This window comes from Larimichthys crocea, chromosome XXIII (genome assembly GCF_000972845.2).
Source record: "Larimichthys crocea isolate SSNF chromosome XXIII, L_crocea_2.0, whole genome shotgun sequence".
Taxonomy (NCBI): Eukaryota; Metazoa; Chordata; class Actinopteri; family Sciaenidae; genus Larimichthys; species Larimichthys crocea.
Genome location: NC_040033.1, coordinates 3,791,909 through 3,816,276, shown reverse-complemented (window position 1 = coordinate 3,816,276; position 24,368 = coordinate 3,791,909). Strand labels below are relative to the sequence as shown.

General features: G+C 42.8%; 1 protein-coding gene across 10 annotated transcripts in view; it reads left to right on the top strand.

The window, feature by feature from the left end:
- The window catches only part of LOC104939158 (microtubule-associated protein 4), a 109,107-nt gene extending 89,417 nt beyond the window's left edge, over nucleotides 1–19,690 (top strand). For 6 of the 10 annotated variants that reach the window (XM_027274371.1, XM_019270451.2, XM_019270452.2 and 3 more), the window contains 11 exons: nucleotides 4,293–5,302; nucleotides 6,411–6,665; nucleotides 8,358–8,538; nucleotides 8,736–8,798; nucleotides 10,669–10,976; nucleotides 12,240–12,296; nucleotides 14,049–14,141; nucleotides 14,958–15,039; nucleotides 15,213–15,325; nucleotides 18,847–19,039; nucleotides 19,361–19,502. In XM_027274371.1, coding sequence (XP_027130172.1) covers nucleotides 4,293–5,302; nucleotides 6,411–6,665; nucleotides 8,358–8,538; nucleotides 8,736–8,798; nucleotides 10,669–10,976; nucleotides 12,240–12,296; nucleotides 14,049–14,141; nucleotides 14,958–15,039; nucleotides 15,213–15,325; nucleotides 18,847–19,039; nucleotides 19,361–19,368 — 2,363 coding nt within the window. In that variant the 3' untranslated portion in view covers nucleotides 19,369–19,502. The other 4 variants (XM_019270449.2, XM_019270454.2, XM_019270450.2 and 1 more) reach the window with 4 other exon arrangements.
- The last annotated feature ends 4,678 nt before the right edge of the window (nucleotides 19,691–24,368 follow it).

The following is a 24,368-nucleotide window of genomic DNA, read 5'->3' as shown; positions in this document are numbered from 1 at the left end:
CAAAGTGCAATGCTGAATGGTCATTACAAAAACATAAGGTAGACATAAGTACAGCAAATAGCACCAGTGTGTCTAGATAGACATGAACTGGGTAATATAACTTAAAAAAACCCCAACCAAGTGCAACATTATATAGAAAAGACAAGAATATAAAATAAAATTGTCATAAATAAAATAATCCCTCCCCAGTCACTGCCAATACACTAGAGTAATATGAGCACATTGCCAGATCTAGAGCCTGCGCTAAGAATAAGCACATAGTGCATTGCGTAGTTCAGCTGCACCTAATGGTCAAGTCTTCAGAGTCTGGAATGCATTAAGAAAAGGAGCCCATGCTTTCTGAAATCTCCCACTTGATTGCTTAAGTGAGTATCTAACTTTATTAATTTTAAGCAGGACATGATGTCTTCTAATCATTGTGCATGAGTGGGAGGAGAAATACTAACATTGCTGGCAAATGACGTGACGAGAGGTTGGCTGGTATCTGTACGTAAAACACCAATTGTTAATAACCAAACGGGATGTTTAATGTTATTTTTTTGTCACATTCAAAAATGCAGTTATTCATTCAGTGATGCCTAAATCAAGTGCTTATGTCCAGCCCTAATTGATACAGGGAGTAACGTTAATGACTCAAATAGATTATCACTTATTTTTAAAATACTATCTAAAATAATTAAATAAAAGTCATGATATAATATTTTCGTTGTAATGTGATGTTCTCCCACACGAGCTTTGGGAGAAGAGAATGTCAGTGTTTTTATGGGGACGGGTTAATTTAATCTGGTTTAGTGTGATATGATCATTGCCCCTCACATGCTGTTTACCCTCTAGCAATGTCACATTTTTAGGGGTCACCTAATGCGCTATAGCGCAGGGAGACTCTCCTCTCCACCTGCAGAAGTGGAACATGTACACACACACACACACACACACACACACACACAGCTCACACCACCAGATACACCTGCATTAATTCATCAACAATTACACAAGAGGTTTCACACTCCTGCCTCTCTTGCTCTTTATTACAGACAGACCTGTGTGTATTCAGTCATTACATCATTACAGCCAACAGGTTCAATATGATGAGATAGTAATGTAAGGCTGACTGTCACTGAATCACTTCTTGCTTAGGTCAAATAATAGCACACAGGGAAGCTCTTAGCTCTGGTTTACTCTCTGCCGACTCCAACAAAATATCTGTCTCTTTAGCTGCTTAATCTTTCACTTCCCCCACCAGTTTGTCACAAATGTTGTTTCTCTCCAAAAAGTAAATGGCTTAAAGAAACTTTAGGTTTTTGTAAAGGTTAAGAGTGTGGTGAAACCCTTGACTGGTACAGGTTTTGTGAACCTACTTGTCTTTTGTGTAAATGTTTTCAGATGTTGTTTTAAGTCCAATAGGAAAAAGTAGTCTATGTGTGAATCCAGTGTCTCCCAAAAGTCCAGCCTTGGTCAAACTCTCTCTTCTCCATTCCAGTTTTGCAGTGTATGTCGTGTGCAAATTGACGGTTACCATGTGAAGGAAAATCTCACCTCTCATGTTTTTTCCTCTTCATTTTCCTGTCAGACGCCATCTCTATCCCCTGGAAAAGAAATTCAAATCAGCATTGTGGGATTACTTTGAATATCCCAAAAAAAAACCGAGCAGGTTGTTGTCATCGAGAACGGATGTCGAGTTTGTAAAAAATGCGGATGCACAGTGACTGCCAAAGGAGGAAACACATATCCCAGCTACATCTGCGTTGTCTGCATTTATACTCAAAGGTTACCAAACAGACACACACAGACTGAACTCTGACCTGAAATCATAAAGACACACATACCTCAACTTCTTCTACTCAGTGGGACCACAGATGGAAGGGGTCTGGAAGTGTTGCACATCTTCTTCACATTATTAATAATCATAGGACAGAGGACACCTCTGTCAAAAAATGACCTATTCTTGATAAATAAGAGTAAGTCTAATGTCTAAGTCTAATGAAGGTCAAATCAAATTTTATTTGTATAGCCCAAAGTCACAAAGTACATTTGCCTCGGAGGAAGGTGTATTCCCTGTTTGATTTCATAGGCTGTCGTTGGCTTGGGGCACTTGTTTCAGTTGGTATTAGAGATATCAGTGAGAACATTTTTGACCAGTTACACCTTGGTCTGTAGGTTAATTAGAAAACTGACTGCAGTCTGAGGTGGTAAATGAAGTGCACTAAATGAAGCTTGGTGTTGGACCATTTCCTTTAGAAAGTCAACAAAGGAAACTTAAATTGTGTGACGTTACTCTTCAGTTTAGTAGTAGTACTAGCACAATGCTGTAACTTACCACATTAAGAACAAGCACCCTGCTGCCATGTAGGCCGTCACCTGTTGCTGTGCCAAATTATTGCTTCCAGTCAGTGGTAAAGGGTGAGTTATTCAAAAAGTTAGTTTGAGAAGTAACCTTGAGTCCAAGTAGATTCTTCCACCGAGCTCTGCTGTGACTAAACGCACTGAAAAACACTTTTAAAAGAAGGACGAGCTAAAGGTCACACTATTCAGAGCGGAGGAGCTAATATCAGCTCTGTCCGCCGACTGCTGGACAGTTCCATGGATTTGTGACGTTCATTGTGTGACAGACACACAGTGAGTCTAAACTGATTCTTGTCATGTTGTATTCCTCTTCCCCCCCGTTGTTAGGCCATCATCACCTGAGGTCAGATGATGCACATGTTTCCTTCAGTGAGTCAACACAGGACACATTTCTTCTCTCTGCTTGTTTATGTTGTCGCGTGATATTCTCATTTAGCAGAGCAGCGACATCGTCCAGATTCATAGTACTTTGTCTTTATTTGTCGTTCCTCTCAACACTTTCAGTGTTGATCTGTGTTAAAGCCCTTCAAGCAAATCTACAGCACCCAATAAACAGACTGGAGATGATTTTTCTCAGCAATAGACACTGTCATCAGCTAATTTTCCACATTTTGCTTGATGTTTGTTTGTTTGCTGTATGTGATACAGTATTAATGTCAGTATGGATCCAAAGACCGCTGGGAGTGGAATGAGCTGCAGATTAGATTCAGTCAGTTTATCTAGACATGGATTTTGTTTGCAAGCCATTCTCACGTGTTCCTTTTTCTATCTAAACCACTCACATCCTCCTGGTTATGGTAGCCCGGGCAACAGGAAGAGACAGTTTTCATTATGAGCAATTTGAGCATCAGATGGCATTTGACTGTAGAGACTGGTCAGGACAGACGGGGAGAAACAGGAACGATCAACGGCAGAGAGAATGACGTACCTCGGCTGTGTTAAGAGGAAATGCAGAACTATAAAAAAAAAAAAAGACGTGCAGGAAGTGGAAACAGTACATAGGTAACAGGAACAGTTCAATGTCCTGGAGATAAAGAAGACAAGAGAGGAGAAAGATGTAGAACACAAGGTGATCTATTCAGGAGAGGGATGATCTGTCAAAGGCAAAGAGGAGAAGCAACATTTTACATTAGTGTGAAGGAGGAAACTGATTCTCTTCTATCTCACGCCATTCTCTCCTCTATTTGTCTAAATTTGTGCAGTTAGATGACGAAGATTTGCCCGGGCACATGTTGAATCTTTTGTCTCCGCTGGGTCTTTTAACACATTCTGTACGTGCAGATTGTACAGATCACTCTGCACAGAGGATGAGTGCTGCTTCAGTGAACTGTGTAGAAGCTTATAGCCAAAAGAAAACTGTCCGTCTCTGCTCAGTCTCATGAAGGACGTGTTCTCCTCAGTGTTCGACATCAGTCATGTTTGTTTCTGGGGTTGTATTCAGTGATTCATAAGTCCTGATTGCAGAAGGAAAAAGCTGTTTTCATTTCACTTCTTCTTGTAGAATCAAAGAGCTCAGTCAAAACAGACGATGGCGATTACATTTTTTTTAACTTCGCAGATCTTTTATGTGCTCATTCTGAGTTCCAATATTCAGTTTTTGTTATATTCCGGCTGTTTTCCTCTCTGCACTACAGTTAGCTGACATTAAAACTGTCGAGTGTCTCTGTCTCTTCTTGCCTCCGATGTGAACAATAACACTGAAGCTCAGTTGCAGTTTTCAACCAGCAGCGGCGTTTCACAGTTGTGCTTAACCAGCAAAATGTTGCTGATAAAGATGCAGAGCAACTGCATCAGAGAGTGACGCGGAACAGGACCGCAGAGTCCACATATGTCTGTGCCCAGATAGTCTGTCTGTGTGCTTAGTACACTTTTAGTGACGGCTGTATGAATGAGTCTTTATAACTATAATATATTGATTGATTTCTAATTCAAATCATTTTTCTTTCCAGTAAAATCAGACACGATGGAGAAGGCAGAGAAGAAGGAGGAGAAGCTTGAGGACAACGTGAAGAAGGTGGAGGTGTCTGAGCCTGTGGATAAAGCTGAGCAGAAGAGCGTGAAGGTTGAATTCACAAGCGAGGCTCCAGCCAAGGTGGAGAAAGAGATGGAGAAGGAACAACAGAATGAGACCCTAAAAGAGGAGAAGAAAGAGGCAGAAAAGGTGAAAGAGGAGGCAAAAGAGGCAGAAAAAAAGGAGAAAGAGGCAGAAAATCTGAAAGAAATGGAGAAAGAAGCAGAAAAAGAGAAGGTGGAGAAGGTGAAAGCGGAGAAGGTGGCAGAACAGCTGAAGGAAAAAGAGGCCGAAAAAGTGAAAGAGGAGAAAGAGACAGAAAAGGTGAAGGTGACAGAGAAACAGGCAGAAAAGGAAGAAAAAGTGCCACAGAAGGAAGAAAAAGAGAATCAAATGAACAAGGTAGAAGAATCACCTGAGAAACTGGTGAAGACAGTTAACGTGGAAGTAGAAAAAGTTGAGATGACAGAAAAAGTGGAAGTAACAACTGAGAACAAAAACAGTGAGAAGCTTGAGAAAACAGAGGTGAAGGATGACAAAGAGCAGCACGTCGACAACGCAGAGGAGACCCCAGTGCAGCAGCCGACACCTGTCAAACCTGATACCAGTCATGATGAAGTGGAGAAGAAGTCTGACGCTGAGGCAAAGACGACAGCGGAGGTGGAAGAACCCAAGAAAGAAGAGGCCGGCACAGACAAGAAGGCCAAGAAAGAGGATGTGGTGGAGAAGCCGCCTGAGAAACCGGCAGAAAAACCAACGCAGAAGAGCGAAAAGGAGAAGCAGGACAAAACGCAGGCCGGGAAAAAGGTTGCAGAGAAAAAGGATGACAAGAAGGATAAGGCTGCAAAAGCAGACGCAGGAGAGAAGGCCAAAAAAGCAAAACCTGCAACTAACGGAAGCAGTGCCACACCGAGCAAAGACCTGGGAGGTGCAGAAAAGAAGACCAAGGTAGGATTTCCTGTGAGCTGTAAAGATGTGACGTTCCTTTACGTACTGATAAGATCCAGAATCTAAACATGGGTCAGACTTTTTCCACTGACTCAAGCTGAAATGTCAGATCTGAAAATGTCATGCAAACAGAAACATGCATCCATGCATTGACTTTCCACTATGAATCCTTCTAGCTCCAAAATGATCCTGTGATCGCGAGAAAACCAAAGTTGTTTTTCACGATAACATTAAAAACAACTTTTGCACAGCCTACTCGGCTTCTCTAAAGACCACTGTGTTATCAGTTATAATGTAAAACATCACATAGAGTCACATCTGACATGAAAATCAAGGTAAGTTAAAGGCCTTTTTATTGCGAGCGGTGTGGTGAGATGAGTTTTGATTTTAAGAAGGAACAGTTCACTACAGGTATGGACCGCTGTGAGCTTAAGTACACCGTCACACACCTCACACACCTCACACTCTTTCACTCCATGCTTTGGTTTTCAGCTGTCTGGGGTTGTATCCTGTTTGGTTACATAGTTACGTAGTCCATCAATCACTCGTGTGACTTAACAAAAGAAATGATTATCACAGTGTTGCCCAGTTTCGTTTGGCTTTAGCTGGCATTTTGTCACCCTGGTCCTCGAAAAACAATATTTTAATCTGACTGCATGTGCTTCAAAAGACAATCTTTTATTTATGCTAAATTCCGTTTCCCTTGCAAAGTCACGTGACTAATTGATGAGCTCAGACAGCACCTTGATGGAGGGATTCTAGCTGAGACTTGTGGGTAATAACGAGACACTGGAGAAGATCTGTGTGACATGTTAAATGTTGAGGGCGGGACATTCATCACGCATGCTGCCAAAGCTTCTCCTCCTGTCTCTTGCACTACATTTTTTCAGACCTGCTCAAAGTCATTAACGTGAATTATTTTTAAGTCATCAGACCCAATGCAAATTATTATTTTCCCACATTTTTATTATATGATTTATGATCATTTGTGTTCTGCTTAACCCTCCCCTGCTGTTATCATTTGGGTTTCCCTTAATTTTTTTTCTTTTGCTCTCCCTCCTTGTTTTGCCCTCCATCATTCCCGTATGTCTCGGGTCACGCGTCGCAGGCTGCTGTCGGGGCGACCAAACCCACCGCTGCTGCCAAAACTCGGCCCAGCAGCACAGCTGTCGGTGGTTCAGTAGCCACTAAGCGCCCCACACTCTCCACCACCACCACCACCACTTCCACCTCAGACAAAAAAACAACAGCAGCCAGGGCACCATCCACAGCAGCCGCTGCTCCAAAGCGGCCCTCCACCACCCCCACCAGCCGCCCTGCATCCTCAGTGACCAGCACCACTACGCGTGATGTCAAACCCAAGGTGAGTTTCAGCTGTCAGGCTGCTGTCAGAGAGTGCTCGGTTATACAGAACGACACGCCTGGATCCACTTCAGCGTGCTGGATGCTCACCAGAGGTGGTGTTCCCCTCTGAGCTCCAAACTCAGGAGGTGTGGTTGAGTTTCAACAGACTGCACATGGACATTTAAGAGAACGCCCCTGATGGATCGAGTCTGATATTTCTCATTGGTTGTGTGCTTTGTTCAGAGTGTAGCTCTAATTTGAGGCTCATAAAAATCTGTTTCCCTCTTAGTCAGGGAATGTGACCATCTGGTCTCTGTGCCTTTTAGCACAGTGTGATATAACACTCTGTTGCATACAGCTGCATAAGTATTCAGGAATTAGAGTGCATTTTCTTTAAAGAACTAACAGCCAACAGGAGTTCCTGAGAGAATCAGAAAATTGTCCCACGATCTAATAAAACATTCTTTACATATATTAATGAATGTATCATTTCCTAACACTTATTAGAGCAGTTAGGAGCTATTAATGAGACATTTTGTGTCGCCAGGTTTGAAAAACATCCTTGGCCTGTATCTGTCCTCCTTCAGCATGACACTTTTACAGACAACAGACTCATTCAGAAGTGTTCACATGTCATGGCGGTGAGGATAAACACCAGCCAAAGGAAAGTGACGCGGTGGTTAAGATACATACGTTACGCTCCCTGATCGATTCCTTGCCTTGGGCCTGAGTTGCTCCCTCCCTCTTGGCCGTGTCTAGATCATAACTCGTTCATACACAGTCCTGTTTGTGTGGAACCAAAAATTGACTTTTAATTGAAGCCAAATATGTTTTCTTTCCTAATGAACCTAACCAAACTGCAGCTGGCAACTGAGAATAATAAATAAAATAAATCTAAAAATCAACTTTTGTCTTCACATGGAGCAGGAATCTGCTCTCCTGGCTGAATGGTCTGTGTTTGCCCATTTCTTCCAACACAAACTACCTGAATCCACTTTGTCACTCTTCATATTACATCACCTGACCTCCCAAAGGCTTTATCAATCTTGTTTTCTTTACAAATAATTTGTTGTTTTATAAAACCCTGCAGTATAAACCCTTCATACCTGATGAGATGAGTGTCACTGGGTTGAGATCACATTACGTCTGATACAAACATCTAAGAGTGGACATGTTTGTTATTAAGTCTCATTGACTCGCTGAGGACCTTATGTCACTTCTTCATGCTCTTTGCTCTCAAAACACCCATCAGCCTTCTGTTACTTTGGTCCGGTGGCCTCCTTTACTGCAACCAGTGTGACGCTACAACCAATTAACAGCTTTAATTTAGCCCCTCAGCGCCCAGGGGTGCAGGGAGGCTCAGTTAGGTCAGCTTGTGGCGGAGCGTGGCATCATCCACCCAGGTCATGGAAATATGCTGCTGAATGAAATGTGCAGTCCTCAAGGAGCACCTTGGACTCATGTGACACTCATCAGGACAAAGTCTGTGACCTGAATTTCTCAGTGAGGTCACCGAACATTAGCCTGAACTGATGACAGCAGCCAGAAACACACAGAGTTGTTTTATTACCCACTTTATCACTGAAAACATTTGATCTGTTCGCCGTGCTTCTTTATTGATTTGCAGCTGCCTGTGTTTGTCTTCATACATCAGTCATCTCCTGTCTCTCCTCTCCTGACAAGTCCTGTGTTTTTGTCTCCCTCTCCTCAGACGACTGCAGAGAAGCGCCCCCTTGTGCCAAAGGCCAGCTCTGCCACCTCAAATCAAACGGGCTCCACGGCTGCCACCAAAAATGGAGCTGCTTCCACAGCAGCCAGTAAAACTGCCACATCAGTGCGCACGGCGGCGTCTGCTCGCACCACTGCTACCGCTGCAGCCAAAAAGCCTCTGGGTACGGCAGACATGCTCACACACATGATCAGTACCTTGATGTGTCGCTTTTAAGTGTCTTTAAAATGAAATTAAATTGCATTAAGTACATTTTCTGATGCATTACAGTTGTAATGTTGCAAATTATTGAGCATGTATTTCTAAGTGTTTTTATTTTATTATCATTTGCAACAACTGCTCGCTCACCATCTGTTTCAGCCTCGAAGACAGACAGCAAACCAGGAGAGGAGAAGAAGCCCAGCACTCTGAAGACTTCTGCAGGTAAACAAATTATCATGCAGTGACCTGTACTCATGAAAAAAGAGCTAAAATGTGTAGCTTCCCTTCATTTTTATTCAGTCTGCCCCGACAAGTTGAACGTAAATTTTAAATGATGATATGATACTACTGAAAGTTAATAACTGATCTCAGCCCTGTGTGGATAGAGTTCATTTTTCAGCTTTCACAGACACATTTTACAGCCCACGAACGCTGGATAATATTTGGTTCCATTCTTTCCAGATGCACAGCTCTCCTCTTTCTTCTTCACTCTTCTGTAATCCTTCCCTCAGTTTCTCCTCCCCTCTCTCTTCCCACGCAGTTACAGCTTTACTCCTCCTGTGGACAGATTAGTTTACACCTCGGCAACAGGACAGCTGTCAGCAGGAGTGTGACACTGCGAGACACACTGTCTAACCGTAACAATGCCGGTCAGGCCTGTAGAGAGACAGAGAAGGGCTTTATGGCTGAAAAGTCCATGGAAGTTAAAAACCTTCACCACAGCAGTCAGTGGATTACTGTCCCCTTGCTGTAGACAGTTTGCAGCTCCTGCTGATGCAGCCTTGGGTTGTCTAATCTGCCAGGGTTCATACAGCAAGTCAACTTACTCGCAATAGGCGAGCGGGAGGATTTCCTCTATTAAACACGTCTTAACAGGAGCTGGAGATACACCAAAGAGTCTCGGACGAGGATTGGCAGCAGGACACACGGCTCAGCATGCCTCAGCACTCTGAGGGGAAAGCTGACACACGGCAAAGTGTTTGTCAATCGACAGAGTTTAATTGGTGCAAATGTTGCGCTGCCTCAGTGGCTTAGCACGCTGAAGCAAAGGATGCTGGAATGTATTCACTCAAAGCAGACAGGGATAGAAATGTGAGGCGGAGGCGGTGTGGTTCAACAGAAGGTGGGAGGACAGAATGAAACCCAGACATTCAAAATCAATAGTCTATGAACTTGAACTGATGTGAGTTCAGTGTTTAGATGCATGCGGGTAAAAGAAGTTGCTCCCTCTCTGAATGGTTATCTTCCTCTCTGGAACTCATTCATCCGTCAGGGTTGACTGGAAATAAGAGTTTTCTGAATACATAATACAGATAAAACAAAATCATATCTAATCATCAGCACATTGTCTTTGAATGTCATTTGTATGATGTTTCTATAAAGCTTTTATATGAATATAAGAATAAGAATATTTTCAATGCAGCGCTTTAAAGCGCTGGTTTCCATCCTGGGGATTCTAACCTTCACTAAGGGTCACCAAAGCTTCATGGCCATCGCAAGGCCTTTTTGACTTTAAGAAGAAAAGAAAAAAAAAATATATATATATATATACAGTAGCCCTATATCTCAACATTTAATTCATTTTTGTCAAGACAGAAGAGTCTTCACTCTCTGCTAAACAGCCTCTTACTGCTTTAGAAAAGTTCAAACATCCAAAGAGCTCAAAAAACAATGAGAAGAAAAGACTTTACAAAAAGTAAAGTAGTCCTGTTAAATATGTATGACACAGAACAGATTGAGAATAATCTAAAAAGATCTTAGAAATAAGAGGAGAACTCATCTCTGCTGCAATATTCACAGGAAGTCATCTGCTCAGATATTATGCTTTAGTCTGCGTTGTCCTTCACTGACTGCAGATTAGGGAAGTAGAGGTTAAACAGCCAATGTGCCAGCTGTAGAGACATTAGCTGTACCTAGATAGCAGTTTACACACACATTGTATGTTTGTGTGTTGTGTGTGTTTGTGTGACAGCTCAGCATCTGATCTCAGACTCCAGGAATCATAAAGCTTCAGGATAATTGTCCATCTTAACATCTTCACCTTGCAGTGATTTACCTCATCCCATGAAACAATATAAAACTCTTCCCTCAGCTGACTCTACCAAATCCAAGACCACCACCTCCACCACCACCACCCGCAGCTCTGCTTCCACCACCGCTGCGTCCCGCACTCGAACCACAGCAGCCAAACCGGCCACACCATCCTCCACCGCCGGCTCAGTACCGGAGAAGAAGCCCCCGGTGCCCCGCGTCGCCCGGGCCGCTTCCTCAACCACCGCCACGACCACCGCCTCCAGGACCACAGCTCGCCCCAGCACAGCACCGGCTCCCGACATCCGTAACGCCCGCTCTAAGATCGGCTCTACGGACAACATGAAGCACCAGCCTGGAGGAGGGAAGGTAGGTCCTGCTTCATCCGCAGATTTCACTCTTTGAGACCGGTGTTCGGTTTGTGATGGCACGACACTCGCCGCCCCTCGACTAACAGGAAGTGCAGACTTCAAACTTATTTCTGCAGTGTTTCATACAAACCTTCATATAACCAGAAATATTAGAGATTAAATACAGCCCATACATGTCTGCATCCTCTTCCTCACTGTCCTTGTGTCTGTTCAGTTTCTTGGGTTTGATGTGACGCCTTCTTGTATTCTTACATCTCTCACTCCTCATACCTCTGCATGTTCACTAACTACCGTTCTCTTCATTCTCTGAGCTTTGAACCTTCGCTCTTTGGCGTTATCGCAGGATTGCAGCGACATTGTGACAGTGTGTGCAGGAAAACTGTGTTTTGGCAGGTGTGTGTGTGGTAGGTTAAAGTGGAAGCAGTAAGTGGCTCTCTAATCGGTTTGGGTAAAATGATAGTAAGTCACACTGGAGTTAAATCCAGGACTCCTTTGCTGGAGTACTTCAGTCAGTTTGTGTCCACAGCACAATTATTGTGACAAAGGTACAGGCCCTCCTTACAATAGCTGAGGCAGCAGTTGTTATTTCTGTACTTTGACTTACAACTACCTCTACAACTGTTGTGTCATACAGTTTCTTTTTCCAGCAGCTGTCAGTGAGGACAGCTCCAGAACTTTTTGAATCTCTGAAAAAAAAAGAGATGTGGGGAGTTATTTAAAGATGTGAAACCAGACATCTTCTATCAGACAGGACCACAGGTTTATGTTAGAACACAAGAGACTCTGAGCTGACTGAACTGTGATCTACCAGAACCATCTGACAAACACTGGACCATGGATTTCTGTGGCTGTTGCATGCTTTGACCAACTGGTAGTTAAGCTTTGCCTGTTGGACGTCAGTGCGTTTTGCTGACTCACCTTACAATAAACCAGAATTAGCCTTCATGAAACCTCCCCGCTCTCTGTTTGTGCACTTTATTCCTCCCTCTCGATCCGTCTTCCCTCTCTACCTTGATGTCTTCTTGCTCCTCTCCTTCTTGCGTCCCCGACTTCCACCCCTCCTTCCCTGGTCCTCTCCATCATCTGTTTCCTCCCTCATTTCACCCTCCGCTTCCTGCATCTACCTTCTCCTCTTACTCCTTCACAATCTCAATCCGTCATCCTCATGCATAATTTGTTTGCACTTCCTGCATCGCCTCCCGTTTCTGTGTGTTGTTATGAGCTGTTGTCGTTGACCCCCGGGGTGGGCTTGTCTCCCCAGGTATCATCTGCCTCTCAGAGCAGGGCCCTCGCCTCCAAAGAAACAAGCCAGGGCAAAGTGAGTTCCCTCTCCATCCTCCCCACCATCACCACATCCTCTCTCCCACCTCCCACCTCTCCTTTCTGCTCATACATATTCAGTTGTTGTTTTTTTCGTTGCTGTTGTTGTTCTTTTGAAGAAAGTGCACTACTGAGGACACAAAACCTGTCAGAACGACGTTTCAAACCCATTTCATCGCTCATCTTCAGTGATCACATCCACCCTCAACATGGATACAGAAATATCATAATCACACGAGCGATAACTGATTCTCTCTGCCTTAGGTTGTTCTGACAGAGAAGCTTGCTCTCATAGTTAATTATCAGCCTGCTTAGAGAGCCCAGCTGTTAATTAACCTTGATGAAGTTTGCAGTTTCTCTTCGATCCTGTGTTACCTACGTTACCTTGAGCTATGAAAAATGAAGAAATCAAAGAAAGCTGACTCATCACCCCCACAACTTGGCCTGGTTTCACTACATTCATCAGATCAGTGGTGGACATTTAAAGTCATTGGTTCCATTAATCTCGATCCATTTGAAGCTGCAGCTTTTCAGCTTTACTTCGCTACCACATCGAGAACGCATCAAATCTCTGTTCTACTATGTGTTGTTACACAGAGACCATCCAAACAACAGATAGTGCAGACAGAACTACCTTCAAGCTACTCTGACAACACTGCCAGATCAATGATAAGACATGAGAAGTCACATTATACTTGTATTGTGATGCAGTGCACACTTTTAACATGACTCAGTTCTAACAAAAATAGAAGTGGATTTTTTACCTGTTACTGTTGTTACAGTAACAAATCAGATGAAAAGGTGAGCATCCCTGATCTGCTGACATTATTGCATGACATATGTCTAAGGTTATGTGTGTGCTGTACTAGATCTAAATGAGTACAAATGTGAGGGAGTATTTCCTCAAACACAGCACATTCTTACAGCAGTAACATATCCTGAGGTAGCACAAGTCTCATTTCCAGCATAATACAGTAAGTCTGTGCACTCCATACACCACGCTACGATGGCTCACTGCTACAGGACCTCCAGCAGTGCCGCTCCCTCATTCATTGTTGTCCGTCAGCTGGATCACGCCCTTGTTGCTGCGCTAGCGACTCCTGCTGGTTGGTCTCTTGTGTAAAGGGACCTGTGTGGCCCACAGCTGACAGATCTGTGACTGTGTGACAAACATCTGATGGGTTTTACTTTAACTGTAACAACTAACGTGGATCAGTGTCCTGTGGTCTGGAAGTCTAACCTGTCATTCCAGTCTTAATGTTGCTTTGGTGTGTTAATAACATGTAGGGGTCCATGGATTCTCCTCACAGTGACACGGGGTGTTTATGTTGTGTTGCATGTGTGTGCTATGTAAAGCAGCTGCTGCTTTCCATTTTCTGGAAAGATTTCGCTCACCATTCAAAAGGCAATGCAGGAAAGATTTACCATCTCAGCAGCTGACATCAAGCACACTTAAATATTTGTAGCCATGTTTGATTTTTGCCCAGGTGAACCTTGCTCGGCCCGTACGCCCTTTCCTATCTAACCCCACGTGTGATGGTGACTCCTTCTCCTCTACTCTTTTCTTTTTTTTTCCTCCTGTCTCTTTTTTATCATCCCTTCTCCTCTCCTCTGTCCTCTCTCTTTTCTTTCCTCTCCTCTGGTTTCACTTCCTCTTCCTCATGTCACCCCCCTCCCCTCCCATCCCCTCCCTCGCTCTCCTCTGCACTCCTCTCCTCTCCCCTCTTGCTGCTATGCTGTGTCCATGTAGGTTCAGATAGTCTCCAAAAAGGTGGACTTCAGCCACGTCACCTCACGCTTGGGCTCCAAGGACAATATGAAGCATATTCCTGGTGGAGGGAATGTAAGTACTGCCTGGCCTGCAACCGGAGCTCATCAGTCAGACAAATTCGACTTGATGAAATGGCTAAAGGGAACAGTTGTACAACAACTATAAGAGGGCTCAGCCATTAAAAGCATCGAGGTAGCTTCAAGCTTCAGTACTTAAGGCCACCATCACTTGCTTGGAAGTCAAGGGGATTAATGGACAGCATGCTAGCAAGCCTGATGTAACAGCCCTTCCTCAGAACCTGCTTCACAGTCCCTTGCTTCCTTAAACTCTTCGTGTGTTGTCCTGCCTTGTCACTAACTTACTAAACAAATAATAAAGTCAAGCAAACATACCCCACTGGCCTCTGATTGGCTGTGTCTGTTAAAGTTGTCTGGTTCCATAAGGACAGGATCACCAAAGCGAAGTACATTTCCAGGGATGTCCTGAAATGATGCTGTCCTGTCTGCAGCTTCGTCTTTTGCTTTTTGGCTTCCGTACACTGACTGTACCAGGTGATCCTGCCGTCATTACAGCACATATTTTTTTACTACAGAAGATAATAAAGTGTATTTTTAATAAGGCTGGTTTCAACAACCTCTTGTCTGACTTCTCAAGTCAGTAAGCAGCATGATCTTGGCCGCAATATGGAGGACAGTTTGTGTTCCACCACTTGATTTGGCTCCTCGTCTTTGGGAGAGATCCGCCTGTCCTGATGGTGGTAATTCAATGTGTAAAAGGGGCTTTTAGTGCAGCTGAAGAGGAAATAACCTTTAAAAATGAAACAATGAAGGGCTCCATGTAGAGTGGTTTCAACACTGCTGATTAAAAGGCCTATGTGACATTTGACAGGTGCAGATACTCAACAAGAAGGTGGATCTGAGCAAGGTGACGTCAAAGTGCGGCTCCAAGGACAACATCAAGCACAAGCCTGGTGAGCTGGGAAATTTAGTTTTGAGTTGGCAGTTTATTATTTAACGTTGAAATACTTTTTAAGTACAGTGCAGTTTATTTAGAACCTGTTTTGCCCACGCGTATGAATATGTAAGCTTGTGTCCATGCATGCATGAGCGTGATCATCAGACTGACTGTACGTGTGTGCTGCAGGCGGTGGTGATGTGAAGATCGAGTCCCATAAAGTGAGCTTTAGGGAAAAGGCTCAGTCCAAAGTGGGCTCCATGGACAATGTGAGCCATTCACCAGGTGGAGGAAACATCAAGGTGAGATTTATCACCCCACTACAGTGTGTGTGCACGTAAACTATTAACTACATCCCTTTTTATTAGAGGTGGCTGTGGATCAGAGGACTTTGTGGATCTGAAGTTTAAAGTTTCACATTAGCAGAGGAAAAATCAGATACACTTCCTACATACAGTCAACACTTATTGTAAAGTGTTGGTGAGTTGTGTCCAGTGCTAACTACAGTTTACTCAGCAGTAGCATTTCAGCATTGCATGACTCACCTTCATTATTATATGCAGAAAATGCAGTTGAGCCAATGTGTCTAGATGTAAGCAGTCCATTTATTTACTCCCTCCTATGAAAATAGGAGCTGCATATTAGTCAAGTTTCTGGTTGTTGGTATTCTACAATGGCTGCTTATATGTAAACTCTACTGTGTTTGTTGTAAGCTGATGACATGTTGCCTTGATGAGAAACCAGATTTCACTTTTTATACTTCAACTTGTTCAACTTTTTGTCATATTTGCTGAAACTGTCACAATATCCTGACAGTGGTACGAGACAGATAATCTGTGGGAAACATCCACACTGCGGGTCGGTAGCTTGAAGGAAGTTGATTGATGCTGGTACCAATGTTGGTATTTGGCAACCGCGGAATGCAACCTAACAATCAACTATCTTTCTGGGCTCTGATTGGTTGATTCCAGGTTGCGTTCAGGAGGAGTCAGAGATACCTTTTTTCTTCTTCTTTTTTCATTTGTTTCTGTCAGGATAGAGTGACAGTTTCAGCAAGTATGACATGAAGTTATCTTTATCTGAGAGTTACCAACCACAGCTTTAAGTTAGATGCTAACTCGGCTCTTCTTCATATTTGCTGACTCCCCTTCTTACATCGAATGGTCAGAAGTGTAGACAGTGTTTGTGATAACTTTCAGTGCTGCTGACTCAGTTCTTTCACTTCCTGTGTGTCTGCATGTTAATAATGAAGTAAAAGGGTCATAGCGATCTTTGTGTATGAGAAGAAAATAGTTTGAGGCTTCTCATTCTCGTCTTGTTCCACCACTGTGTTCATAATGACATCTAAAAGATGCTCGGTGACTTCAAGCTGCAGTCGCTGATGATAATGACAGCCTGTCATAAACCATCTGCAGAAACCTGAAACATCTCAAACCCTCCTCACCTACAGTCGGCTCCCTTCCTCCTGGGCTTTTTGTCCTTTTTGTTGTGTCTGGACGTTTCCCTGCAGGCCACAACTCAGCTGTCTGACAGATTTAGAGAGAAAATGGGAGAAGATGGAGACGCAGAGAAAAGACGTTGACATGATGGCGTATGGCATAGACAGAGCTGCCCATATGTGATACAAAAGATTGGAGATAAATTTCTAAAATATAAACATTTCAAACAATTATTATTATGGGTTGGGTTATTGTATTTGATGGCCTTGTGAAGATAGTCACCTGTCCCCTCAGCCTATGGCAGCCCATCTGTATTTCATGATCACTGCATGATGCCATCCATCACTGCCATTCTCATCTTCACACACTGTTTTGCACATTCAGTTATCATCTGCAGCCTTCAGTCTACGAAGAGGCGTCATCATAAGGACAGCTAAAAATATCACCCACATAATAATAACCTGACTGAGAGAGACTTTTACTTTTTGAAGACTGTTAACTGAAGTCTATTTTTAAAAATGATTTGTAGAGCTTTGAAACATCTACAGCTCGTTAGAACGACAACAAAACAGATATTTTGCTGCTCATACTGCTTCACACATTTTTTTGGACCTTAAACAAACCCAATCCCCACGTCTCTCATGCTGTCACTGTCTAAAGTACCCAACTGATGGGTGTTCTGAATGTTTAGCAGTCATGTCTTTAGTTTTTTTTGCTCGAACAGATATAATTGGCAATAATCAATATTTTTGCCACACAGCTTTGTGTAGTTGATTGGTTAGTTACTGCATTCTACAGAGCATGGTTATTGGTTATTTCTGAGTAACAGACCATTGCAATAGATGCAGTTCTGATCAGAGACTCTGGAGGAGTACAGCAGAAGCAATAAAATCAAGTTTTAAATCAATAAAATCAATGTTCATCAACCAATCAATCAATGTTTTCTTCAGTGAGCAGCTGTATAGTAAGTGAGATACGGACAGCTCGCTATACATTATGATTTACATAATACAATTATTTTAATACAATATATATTTATATATTTTTCTTAGTATCAACAAGTTCTGTGAAAAAAAAAAAGTTTTATTTATATAGCCCAAAATCACAAATCACTCAAATTTATTTTGTCCATAGCCTGATATATCAGAAAGCCACACTGCTGAACTGGGTGACATGTTCCTTCATTACCATAGCACACATTAGTTTTTTTTTAACTCCCACATACACTGTCGTGCTGCCCCAAATACTTACTAGAGCACCAAATGTGGCTCCTTCCTTCAGTAGCAACCAATCGACTCGGGTCTGAGTGCTGCACACAGGGAAGGGAAGTCAGGAATGTTTTTTCATGGGAATTGTTGAAAATAGCTGCTGAAAACACGTGAAAAGACTTTGAACGCTATATTACTGAAATGTGGACTTAGAGGTTCAAACACTTTTTCACCAGTTTTCAGTCCAGGATTTTTTTGCTCGATGACACGCTGAGGCAACCCTGAGCAGAGACATAGAGATTAATTAATTTTGCTCAGAGTGTTTCAAAGTTCGTCATGTGATTTTTTTTATTTTTTTTTAACTCAGCTGACACGTTTCAGTGGCTTCAAAATGGCTGCTTGACTGCTCGCATGAGTGGGCGTGGCTTCAGCACACTCAGAGGACACGCCCCCACAGTCCTGGAGCTGAACATTAATTTTTACCTGATATTGACACCTAATTTCATAAACTTATCGATATTTTTAATCATTAAAATTTGGCTGGATGGTTAATAACACTTTCTTCTTTGGTCTGACAAACTCAGAACACATTTTCTTCTTACTTTTACACAGACTTTAAAAACAATGAATAATATTGCAAACCTACGAAGACGTATTTGGGGTGTCTACACAGCTGTCACTCAGGACTCTTACTTCTGCAGGAATATTCCTGCAGGTTGTTGAACTGTGTGTAAATCTATCAGTCCTCTTGGTGTTTTTTTACCTGGTTTCTCCTCAGTTTTTTGTCGAGTAATCAAAGCATTCTTACAATATGCATATGAGATCATGCAGAAGGGTCTCTGGTTCAGGAAAACACCATTTCTACACACTTCACATCTGCTTTTTTTGATATGATGTGCTTGAATTCGTTTTCTGTCGTTGCATTCATTAGGCATTAATGTTATACACTCTTATTCTTTTTGTTATTCCATCTCCCTCCACCTGAGTCTGGCTCCAGATCTTTATAATCTGCCTCACCCAATTTTTGTAGTCTGAATCATCTGAAAATACCTACATACAGAATTAGATTCTCTTTCACAAAAAAAGCAAACAAATGCACTGTAGTCACCAGAGATTTGGAGCCAGGTTATTCATCCCCATCCCCACCGATTGACACGCCCTGCTATGTGTTTCTAGGCTGAGGGGGCCCAGGAGACAACAGAGGGGAATGGGACTCCCCTGAGTGGCACCGAGGCCCCAGCCCCAGGCTCCGAGCCAGGGCAGGCAGGGAGCCCTGCTGCCCAGGAGAATGGGCTGAAGGAGGGGGCTCCCTGTGATAGTGAGGGCCTCCGGGAGCCCCAAGCTCTGGACTCGCGCATCCCAGAGACAAGTAAGTCTGTGTGTGTGCCAGCTTCATCTGCTGTCAGTTCTGGGTTTGAGTCCAAACACGGAAGGAGGGGGCACATGGGAAAAGCCAATGATGCCCTGTGGTATCCTGTTGCCGGGGAGCATGTGAAACATAGCGTGCTGAATAATAAATGGACTAACAGTGTGTGGGAGTGACTTTTTTCTCCTTAACTGAGATCAAACTGTTCATCATAACGTCTTTGTCACTGCACTGAGTGTGAATCTGTATCTGTTGTATCCATCATGTTGTCTGCAGTCCAAAGCATCTGATCACACCGTCATCTTTTGACTTCTTATCTTGCAGGCATCTAATTCTTCTATCCCTCTGCCCTCCTCATCTCAACTCCCCCACAACAACATCTCCTCCCCCCTCCCCGACTTCTCCCCTTTTTTTCTTCACCTCCTCCCCCCTCCCCTTCTCTGCCTCCCCTCCCTCCTTCTTCTTTCCAACCTTTCTGCTGCAGATTGAGTCTTTCAAGCTCAACTTCCGCGAGAATGCTCGCTCTCGCACGGACCACGGCGCCGACATCATCACCTGGCCAGCCCCCCAGGACAACGACAGTCCCCACCCACACGGCTCCACCTACTCTCTACACCAAACCCATCACCACTACCACCCGACTCCTCGCAGTGTCTCCCTCATTGAATCGTTGGCTTCTGCAGGCTGCGTCAGCTCCCCCTCTGCCCCCTCCTTGATGCATCTTCAGGGGGAGGTCCAGGGAGACAACAGCAGCTCCTTTAAAGGATCTTGACCTTTCCTGCCCCGCCCCCCATCAAGCTCTGAAAACCCCCTTTTATCTTAACTCTGTCATTGCAAATGTTTGAATCATCCAATAGTTCTGTAAATCTAGTGTCAACGTCACATTATAATGCTTCTTCTGTCACATCTGAGCTCATCATCACACGCCATCGCCCTCATCGTCGCCATCCCTACCCTCCTATATTTGGCTGAAGTGACTGTATAGACTAAGCTTGGGCCTCGGTGGGAATCTAGGTGGTGGGAAACGAGGGGACGACAAGGTTTTTTGGTTGCGTCTTCTCCCAGCCAGCTGACCTGGAATCATCGGGTCTCACTTGGCTCCTCTTTGCCCAACAGCCCAGTGGCGACCCTTCATCATCTCACCTCCACACACCGAATAACAGCAGCGTAATCACTTCATCTGTCGACTGGGCAGCGTGGAAACCCCTCTCAGACTCACCTATGGCTTCTGTCACACACATAGCTTCTCTGTTCCTCGTGACTTTTAGGGGCTTGTTTGTACCCGATAACCACTTAACTCTCTGCTTCAGTGACATCCTAGTAATTCATTGTCTCATCTCATCTGCTTCATCACTTCCCGTCTCTTCACTACCATTTATCATAATCAAGCTGACAAACAAAAAAGCTAGACAACAAGTAGGATGTTTAACTCTTTATTCTCTGTGTTTGTGATGATGTGTTTGAGTGACAAAAATTGTGTAAAAATGAGCTTTGGTGTTCTGTTCGGACCTTATTTCTGTCTTTCTTCTTTCTTCCCTCCTCGTTTCTTGGTTTTAAAATAAGGTTTTATTTATTTATTGTACATTTCTTCCTGTGTAAGCAATACAGCGGGTCTTTTTGTTTTCCGATAGCACTCAGAAAATCTTAGAAACACGCACAGGTTTTTTTCGTAAAGCAGGACACACAGTGAAGAAAGGAGATGATAGTCAGAGTGGAGGAAGAAAGTGAGGAAAGACGTGTCGCTAGAAGGGTGAAAGAGAAGCATTTGAGGTGTGTCTCATGTCGAAATCTGGAGGTTTTTGAAGCATGATCGAGGACGTTTGCTGAAGTAGAGAAGCTTTAACAGAGTCCAGAGGGAGATGAGGAAGATGTCTAAACGCTGCAGATAGGAAACGTCTCTGAAGTCAAAGGAGCTGTGTGTCTCGTATGTGCCTCCTGTCTTTCTTACTGAGTGAGGATGATGCCTAAAACTGCTCACAGGACGAGAATATCATAGTCAATAAAGCAGACATAAAACACTGGGGGACACCAGGTATTGCAGTTTTAAGGGATTTCTGTAAATGAAGATGTCCTGATAGTTGCGTGTTATCAAGGTTGTTGTCTCATTTTCAGGTGTTTCTATGAGGGGTTTGGTAGCATGTTGTTTGTCAGCTGATAAACAGAAACATCTGTAACATGTGTTGGGCACTTTTCTTGTCATGTAGTATCAGTGGAACATGGCGTGGCTTTATTCTCTTCTCTTGTAGCAATGTATTCAACTGTTGCCTCCGATTGCCTTTATAATGCATGGCCAGATTATATAAATATGACGCCCGGAGCTGAAAGCTGACTCTTGACTGATGACTCCAAGTGTTGTGGTTTGGTACCATGTGTATATCTCTGGGGCAGTCCACGCTGGTTGATGTGTTGTTACTGAAACTTTTAGGGCAGGAAGAGCTGCTTTCTGATGGTTGTTTCACCTCTCAGTTTTCTGATTTCATTCTTGCTCCAGATGCAGATTTTGTGTTTTTATCAAAGGTTATGATGATTTAGTGGCATGTTATTTCATTGTTAGATCCATAAAATGCTCTGTTTGAATTCTAGTGTCATCACAAAGGGCTGGGTTATCATCCGGAATCTTTCAGTATCAGTTTTGGTCCCAATACAGAAACTTTTGTTGACATCTTAAACGTGCATCGATATTTGTTTTTTGGGGGACTGCGCAAATAAGCTGTAAAAATGAAATAGACATATGATCCCTGTATGAACTATGTTAGATAATAACTGATATAGAGCAGCATTAGCCTTTATTTGGAGCTGTGTTTGTGTCCACCTTGCAAACGTCCAGTATTTACTTTCCTTTGGTTTGGTCTTTACCAATTCCTCAGGGAAATGTCTGGCTTTAAGCTGCAGAAGCCTTGACGATGTTCACCAGCTAGCCGTTGACTGTGTCTGTTTGCTGTTTGCTGTCGGACAGGTGCCGTGCTCTGGGTCTGTCAGAGCCTCTTTGGCTGAGCACAGCTGCTTAATGAGAGTAAAGAAATAAAGAACGGAGGTCAGGTGATCTTTTCTGTGCGGCATCTTTCACTTTACGAACAATCATTTGACTCACTGTTCAGTATTTAATAGTGCAGCTTCAACAATATCTAAAAATGTTTCTCTGACCCAAACATTTGATGACACAACCTTTTGATACCTGATACTACCAATAAAGAATCAAAGTTCTAACACATCTGTAATCAGCTTTGGTTGAGTTTGCAGCCAATAACTTTATCATAATTCTTTATTCTTTTAATTTCAGTTTTAAGACCAAAGCTCCACTGACTGCCACGAGAGACAACATCAACTTATAAAAGCAACTTTTATTGATTATTAATATTAACTGTCACTTTAGAAATGGTTTGTGAAGAAGCTTTGACGGAACTAAATTGCACCTTAATGCTTTAATGTGTCAAGAGAGCTCACTGTGATGGAGTGGCGGTATGTTATTAACAATTAAAACACCCCTCTAAGAACAAGTGATCCTGAATGACCTAATAATGAATGAGCTTTTGCATGATGACATGAATAGAGCAATAAACCTGATGAGAGCGCCCTCATGTTCCTTTTATTATTCAACCATGAAACACTTCAATTCAGTCATTGTTTTGTTTTTATATTGGAGTCCCTTTAAATTTAATATCAGAAAATGAAGCCTTTCATGAAAGATTCTGGGTTTTTTTGTGACAAAAATGGGCAATAACTTCTAATTAATGTCTTCTGAAAGTGGTTTCAGTGCAGATGTTTGAGTACTTTTCTGCCAGCTGAGGATTGAGTGTTGCTAAAGGAACATCTGTTATCAGATAGTTGGATTTCTTTGCTTGTGCCGCGGCTGTCATCAAGCTCCATTTGTCCTTGTGCCTGTCCACAACCGAGTTTTAGCTTCGCTTTTACCCCAGAGTTTTTACTTACCACTACTTATGAGATTGCACATGGATGTATATAGATATTTTATTGCTGATGCACTCTTCATGGCCCTAAAGACTAAAAAAAGGAAAAAAAAAGAACAAAAGACAGTCCAGCAACAGCATCAGGGGGGTTTGGTGGGTGGGGGGTTTCAAAGTTGTTCAGACCGGCTCTTATGTCCATGTACCTAATTGTTTTAAGGGGGTGAAGCTTTTTATCATGACTATTATTCTGATTCTTAGTATGACAAATTGAAAAAGTCTGCCTTTTTCATTAGAAAGGGGCCACTGAAGTGAAAGAATGTCTTTTGAGATATATTGTACTAAAGACACAACACTTTTGTATATGTATTTATCGTTGTGTTCCTGTAGCCTCGTGGTGGTTTTGCTCTCATGGTTGAAGGGATTGTACTTTTGATTTGTGACAGCCTGTTTCACAAACCAACAACGTGCACAATGAGATTTGAACCCAGTACATCACTTTGAAAGTCTTTAAAATCTCAGTAAATCAGATTTTATTTAAAGTGCTTGAGTTAGAAATGATTAACTGGCAACATATAGCTTAATTAATTTAAGACTTTTATAACAATATATTCAGTGCACAAAACACGCCTGCACACTATTGAATCATGCCCTCGAGACCAGTCTTAAGAGATGAGAATAATGTTCTGACAGGCTGGTAAACTCCTCATTTGGGACCTCTGCAGGTTCACATGATAACAGAACAAAGCTGAAAGGGACTGAAGCTAAAGCACCTGAAACACATGACGCTGTATATCACAGTGGACACGTCTTGTTCCAGCAGGCGCTGAGTGTAGAGGTCAGTGTACAGGCCTGTCATTTGGGAGCGCTGCATATCAAAACAATCCAAAAAGCAGCAACCTGCCCAGGAGAGTCACACACACACCGAGACCCTAACACATCCTCGTCTAAAGTTAAGACTAACTGTAGTTGTCAGGTTGGTTTTGTGTAATGAATGCTCCTCAGTAATCTATCTAGGGAGCATCGTAGAGCTTCATCTACCGCCACTCATACCAGACATGCAAGTGTTAACACTAGCTAATAAACACCTACTGTACCTGCAGAGCATGCTGAAAAACAACAATGGGATGTGTTAGGTAGACTTACTATGTCATTTGCAGAACCTCCTCATTGTTTTATTTTTTTGTGGTTTTCTTTTCTTTTCTTTTTTTTCATTAATTTGAATTTTATTTTTTGGTTTGGAAAAAAAAGTGTTTATTGTGATTACTTGTTAATTAGTGATGTGATTGTTGAACATGAAATAAAATGGACTAAAACTCTCATTTCTGTTGTTGACTTTGTTCTGGTTCAGACAGTGTAGTACAGGGAATACACAAAATATACTCATTATTTTTCAGTCCACTTTGGAAATACCCACTTATAAATCA